Source organism: Centruroides vittatus, unplaced genomic scaffold (assembly GCF_030686945.1).
Source record: "Centruroides vittatus isolate TY-2023 unplaced genomic scaffold, ASM3068694v2 contig_1288, whole genome shotgun sequence".
Classification (NCBI taxonomy): Eukaryota; Metazoa; Arthropoda; class Arachnida; order Scorpiones; family Buthidae; genus Centruroides; species Centruroides vittatus.
Genome location: NW_027120821.1, coordinates 1 through 7,183, shown reverse-complemented (window position 1 = coordinate 7,183; position 7,183 = coordinate 1). Strand labels below are relative to the sequence as shown.

At 38.3% G+C, this 7,183-nt stretch overlaps 1 protein-coding gene across 1 annotated transcript; it reads left to right on the top strand.

Annotated features, from left to right (window-relative positions):
• Positions 1-1,090: 1,090 nt before the first annotated feature.
• Positions 1,091-2,417, top strand: LOC136989226 (uncharacterized). The gene is made up of 2 exons (XM_067287325.1): positions 1,091-1,170; positions 1,328-2,417. Exons 1-2 carry the CDS (start codon positions 1,091-1,093, stop codon positions 2,379-2,381), a joined length of 1,134 nt encoding a protein of 377 aa, XP_067143426.1. The 3' UTR covers positions 2,382-2,417.
• The last annotated feature ends 4,766 nt before the right edge of the window (positions 2,418-7,183 follow it).

Below are 7,183 nucleotides of genomic sequence, written 5' to 3'. Positions count from 1 at the left end.
TTTATGGCACCGTATATTAATTATATACATTTGCCCACTTACTAACAACTGAACCTAGCTGACAAAGGATTTTAATAATTATTCTCGAATTAAATGCACAAGGTAATTTGTCTCCGGAGACAAGAAAGATTTAAATTTTTACTAAGGTATATAAAATTTGGGTACCTATACTTTAAGTATATATATATATATTCGATTGTATGGGTCTAGATAAAATGGAAATTTTTATTCATCTCTAAACGAGATGATTATCACAAAACACGAAAGAATATTAGGTTTTTTGCGTACTTATTAACGTTAACGTTAATGTAGGAGTATATGCAAGGAAAAGACCGCGGGAATTCCACAAATTTCTTAAAAATTCACTTTTTTCTTAATTTGTGTTAAAGTTGAGAAAATTTTGCAAATAGAAAGTATAATTAACTCATAAACTGTCAGAATGCATTTTTATTTATTTTCGATAGTGACGCGCTATAATCTATTAATAAAATTGAACTTTTGTTAAATTAAGTGTCCGAATTTCATAGATAAAAGATTATACATCGTAGGGACATTTACGCTCTGAAATATATAAAAACTAATGAGATATATTGAGTGACTCAACGTTCCTCTTAAATCTCTAACAGATCAACCCGGTTTTAGTCTTTCAGAACCACATTGACCAGTATCCTGTGCGTGGCTAAGGACTCTCTATAGCACGAGTGTCTCAAACAAATGTTTGTTAATTGCAGAGACAAAAGTGATACAGTGGTATTATAATGAAAAGACTTTTACGGAAATGTCTTACGAGGTACTGAAATGTCACCATACAATATTTTATTGCATTTGAATTGCTAAATAAATTTCTAGGTATCGCAAGACAAAACACTTTAATTACGATCAGCCGATAGTTTAAACTCGATGTATGTAATAATGTATTAATAACGGAACAATACTCTGAATTCAATAATAAGTTTCTTTATATTATTTATCTTACAAACTCAAAATTTATTTAGTATTCATGGATCAAATTACAGTACATTGCAAGGACCAACGACGGATCAATTTCTCAAAATCAGTTCTATGTGAACATAGCCGCAGAATACAAGCGATGCTACTTCCTTCTTCAAAGAACACATCAATCTGTCTTTACTTACCATATTCCTCGGGTATTTTGCAACATATTAAAGAGTGAGTTTCTTCAATTATTTTTTAAATACTTACGTTGACATATTTTAATTTGCATTAATATTGTTTTTTTCTGCTATAACGATAATAATCATTAGTTTTAAATCGTATACAGTAGGTGTAATTATAGTTCCGTTTTAATCGCATTTTCTGTTTGTAGATATCTGGAAGAAGGACGAGAAACAATAAAATTGATGTCCAATGCAACGGACATATTCTGCGTAAGCAAACGATTAGACCTGTATAATTTAAATAAAGTATGTCGAGAATTCATGACCGATCCATCAAGAGTTAAAAACGCGTGTTATGTATATGAATTTGCACGTCAACAGAACGATGAGAGATTAGAATATTTATGCTGGAATATACTAAGTTCGAAATGGCATGGAATTTTGTCATCGAATGAATGGCAGAATTGTGAAGCAACAACCATTGGCACACTCGTTCGCAGGCCAATAAATCGATTCATCGAGGAAGCGGATATCTTCACAATAGTTTTAAAATGGGCCAAGAAGAAAGTTAATAATGAAAAATCTCTAAGGCAGGTGATGAAACCATTCCTTCCGTACATACGATTTCTGACAATGCCAGGATGGTTTCTGGAATCTCAAGTGTTCGTCGAACCGATCTTAACGGACGTAGAGAGAGATGCAATAAGATGCTACTTGCAAAATGAGGATTTCGACGAGACATGGTTCATTCCGGACAGTATTTGTAACATTACGTGCCCAAGAAAGCACGAATTGCTCTCTTCCTGGTTGTCTTATGTGAATCGAAGTGCATACTTTATTAACAAACTAAAAAGAATGAACGCAAATATTCGATTTATATGCGACATAATCGTTAAGGAAGATTGTTTCATTAAGAAATTGCATTTTCCCATAACACATTGCAGGGAAGAAGGTATAAGTGTAAATTTGTTTTTTTATCCTAATTTGATCATTCGGAAGAGACTCTATCTCGGAAACGCCTGTAATACGAACGGATGTATTTTATTGAATGGTCCTCTACGGATTCGAAAGTTTACATTTTATCGATTTATTGCTAAAATTCCAGAGAAACAGGTCATTGCAGAAAATAACATAATAATCAGTCTTTCGGAAAATTTTTACAATCCATTCGAAGGAATTCAAAGCTTTAAAGATTTGCAACCTAGATGGAAATTGAAAGATGAATATGAACACATCTGCTTCGATGTCGTACCCGAGTTTTGAAGTCAGATACTCGTATTCGATTTCGTTTTTATTATATAGTGCTAAATTTTTAATACAAATTATATATTCGAATTTCAGATAATTAAACTGAATTTTCACTATCGAAATTTCTTGAATTATTTAAATTTATTTTATTTTATTGTTTGCTTTATCCACCTTATAAATACAAAATAAACTTTTTTCCCAGACTCATAATAAGTTCCGCCAAGCCCATTAATGTGTAGGCCGGTTGGGTGTTCAGGGTCGGGGCGCCACACATTGAGATCAAATTATGAGTAAAAATGTTTGGGACTTCCTATGTAGATTCAATCCCGAATACCTCAGACCAATTTTAAACATATTTTGAAAAAGTGGGAGGATGTCAGAACGACGGTCTTGGAATGGCATCCAAACCAGGTTGAGGTTAATAGGCTTTTGCCCCGTTCGCACACAATCCACGACTCATTTCGATCTCGATATACCTACAATCTGGATTGTGACTGTCGCTAGTCGAACGTCGTGCTGTTCGCACAGCCAGTCCGCTTGAGAACGACTCGGCTATTACACGCGATGATAAAACTGACATAACTACGCGGTAAGTCACGAACATCAACAAACAAAATGTAAGTTTTGGTTAGAAATAAATACAGTACTTTTTCTTGCCATTTATCTAATAATAGACAGATGTCGTCGTCTCACTAAAGAGAGATATGACATCTGTTAATTATTAAAGTACCTTTTTTATTTACATACTTTATTTACTATTATTAATACAAGACGGCGGCGTTTCGCCGGCGTCTTGTATTTTCTCGCGCGCGTGGGATTGTGGGATCTCTCTTATGACTGGATATAGTTTCAAGAACTCTCTCGAATCAATCGCGATTGAACCTCGTTTCAGTCGAGATTGAAACGGTCGAGGGTGTTCGCACCAAGGCATAGTCGCCGTCCTTGGTCAAAATCTAAATTGAAATGCTCGGTGCGAACGGGGTATTAGGGATCTCTACAAATATAATGCTATTAATTACTTCTGAAAAATCCCAAAGATAAGAGAAGTGCAATGGACATTGGACAGATTCTTTAATCCCCACAAACGGAAAAATACAAGACTACGTATATGTGGGAACCCCGGGAGGTCGGACGGAGTCGGACCTCCTTTTCTCGGTTCACAGGTCGGTTAAGACCTGCCCACTGTCAAGGATGGCTTGTCCAGTCTGGAACTAAGTAATTGTCAGGTCGAGTGGAGGAGGAAAGAGTGGGATCGTTGATAAGACAGAGGCGAGATTCGAATAAATGATACCAAATACAAGAATAAACAGAATTTATTTACGAAACGATAACGAACAGTTACACCGAATAACATTGACAGAAAAATTACGTACTAACATAGGAAAGTTCGAACCCGAGAGAGAGTTTACAAATAAATGGTCGTCATACCTCAAGTAACAAGTATCGGCGTCAGATGACACAGTCAATACACAATCCGTAGTGGCAGAGCGGCTTCGGCTGTCCGTTTTCGGCTTCGAGTCCGGTCGGAGGAGGGAGCTACGAATGACGACCCCTTGGTTCTTGTCTCCCCTCCTTTTTATTTCGTCCCCTCGTTAATTTTCTCGCCAATAAGCGAATTTTGTCTTTAGTTCCGAGTGTGACTCAGTTCGCGTTTCGAGGGGAGGGGGAGGTACAGTCATTCCCCTAAGACGGGTCAGTTTTTGGTTTGGACTTTGGTTATTGATGTCAAGATAATGACTAATTTAAATCTGTAATTTGTCGGTCAATTCGAACTCTCACATCACTGCAGGCTTTCTAAAATCGTAGTTGTCCTAAAAGGGCAAGTTCGATTTTTTTTTTTTGGAGAGGTTTTCTCTCTTTAAGTACTTGCAGAAGGCGGTGGGAATTTATTTAAATATCGTAGTGTTAGCGTTTGGGTATTCTATGATACAGAAGTTATTTATTTGTTCTAGTTTCTAGTTTAGTACGACGTAAAATAGGATTTCCGGGGTTCGGAAGTCGGTCGTGCGGAAGTGGATGTCCGGTGACGTCAGTAGGTACTTGATTGGTTGACCCCGTTAGGGTGAGGTCGAGGGTGCAGTTCAAAGTTCGAATTGTTGGTTGTAAGTTGGTAGGCTGAATGTTCTTTGTTCGGGTGCGTATTGTCTTGATCGATGAGGTGTTATTTCGGAATTAAGGATGCAGGCGATTATTTCTTACTGTGAGATTATCCGTAGGTGAGTACATAACAGTTTCCTTTTCGTGTCTTGATAAATCTCGGAGTCGGTGAGTGGAGAGTCAAAGTAGCTGAAGACTTGTAGACTTTCGGTTGAGTCGTCTTTAGTCGGCCATTCTTCGGAGGCTGTTCTTATGAGTACAAAAGTAATATTAAATTAGAGTATCGAGATTAAAGTTTTGTCCCTCGGGTACGTTGGAGGTATGGATGGGTTTACAAGTTATTTACCGTACTCTCTCTCGGGATGATCATTAGTAATTAAGATAATTACGTAAAATAAAAGGATTAAAATGTTAGTATTAAGCAATAACCTATTTCCGCCAATTGGAAACGTATAATATAATAATAAAATAGGGGTTAGTAGAAAATTTGCAATTTCGTAGGAGTACATGAAGGTATAAAAGTTGTAACCGTTAACTTCAGAAAATAGTCAACGATGGTGGCTAATAAGTTTGAACAATGGAGGCTTGGGTGGGTCGGGGCTTGGCTTCCTCGCCGGAAGTTGGTTCAGCCGTTTGCGGAAGTGGGTTGGATTCTTCTATCCCGCTGAGGGGAAGGGTTTCCGCTTTTATTTCTTCAACGGGCTGTTGGGTTGTTGGTCTGGAATTTCGTCGTCGTAGATAACAACGAAAAATGAAAGTGGTGCAAATTAACACGATGGTTGTTCCAAGACAACTAAGGAGTATTGTCATTAACGGCGAGTTGGATGTTGTTGACGGTTTTGTGGATATTCGTAGCAAATGGTCGAGATCGTACTGGACGTTTTTCAGTGAACGATCTGCTAGCTGGATGTCAGTATTTCCAGATATCTTGAGTAGGTCAGACTCGTGCGAGGTCACGAGGTGTTTTTGTAGTATTTGTATTTCCGTTTGGTTGATAATTTGCTCGATAGGTGGAACGATCAGTTGTTGTTCCATGGTGAGGTGTATTGTAGATTGTCCTTGGAAATGTGGCGTGAGGATGATTCCAGGCAAATAGCCAGTACATGCCTTTGGGAGTTTAATTACTCCAGTACCGTTTAATTTTTGAATAGTCGATAAAAAGGGTGATTTTTGAGATCGTGTTGGGCATTTGATCGTAAGGATAAGTGGTTTCGGAGTGGAATAAATCCATATGCCCTGTCGATCTATTTTCTTGAAGATCGGCGTGTACTTAACGACGATTTGTCGGGTACAAAGGTTTTTAATCTGCTCTTCGTTTCCGCTAAATAGCGAATACTCGCAACTTTGTTGCGGGGCTCGTTGTACAGGTACGTCTAATGAGCATATAGCAAAACGAGCTGTTTGACACGTGATGAGGTCGTGTTGTTGCAGAAGCATATAGGCTTGTCGGTCCATCGATAAAGCGATGACCGGATATGTAGGTTGGACCTGGATGAAGGTCTTTATCGTAGGCACGTAAGTGGGAAATTGGACGATTTCATACATGTCAAAGTACCCACTGGGCGTAATCAAAGGAATTTTGGCAAAAACTCGCAGTCTGCCGGGTAGAGCTATGGCGATGGTGGTAATCCACTGATAGTATTTAAACAACGTGTCTTCATGAATGGGTTCGATCATTGCATAACCCTCTGGAAGTTGAGTTTGGATATCCCGGAGTGTGTGGTACATAATTTCTCGTGGGATAACATAAGTGTTTATTCTTCCTTGTTCTAAGACGTCAATCGCCTCGCGTAATTCGAGTAGTTGGAAATGGAGTTCTTGAACCGAAGATTCAATGGTTCGTAAGATAATTTCGTACGCGAGGTTAATCTGGTAGACATTTATTAGTTCTCCAAAGTTTTCTATTCGCTTGTATATGATGTAGATCTGATGTCGATTGTTTTTACTGATGTTGAGCGTGTCATTAAGTAGGGTAGTTTGTGACTGAAGAAGGTGTATGATGCCTTCGTTTTGTTGTTTAAGAGTTCCGATCTCGGAGTTAAGCGCTTCTACTTCTTCCGATGTAGCAGTTCCAAAGAGGAATTTAAGAGCTTTTCCTCCAAAGTCAATTAAACCTCGTTTCTTATTTCTCGTGGGGGTAAGAGTGACGAGTGAAAGGAGTTCACGATAGTTTCTTTGATAATTGCCGAAAGAGGCTTTGATTAGTTCAAAGCCCTTTGTAGGGAGTTTCCCTTCGGTGGAGGTTGTGTCTTTGGAGAGGTTAAGATTTTGTCGTTCGATTAAAGCTTCCAAATAATCGAGTGATTCGGAGACGAATTGTATTTGTTGATTGAGATGTTCGAACGTAAAATCATTAACCAAAGTCCAATGACTGGAAGTCATAAGGAAATTTCCTTGGTGCAAGAAAACTACTCCTTTTGTGAAGGTTATGGGGTCTGCGGCCGTTTCCAATATAGCGCAGCATAGGTATAAGATGCTGATTTGTAGACAGATCATGATGATCTTGGCTAGCTACCTAGGTAAGACAGAACTCTAGGTGAGAGAGAGAATAACTAACTCCGGAATCGAGATTAGTCGCGTCTTCGCGTGTTAATCGCGTGTTTCCCCATTCGCCGGGTTTAATTACCTTTCGCGGTCGGGTTGTTATTCGCGGCTACACGTTACGCGTTTGGAAAGAATAAAATAATATGCAAGATGATGAGGTAAGGATAATATTTATT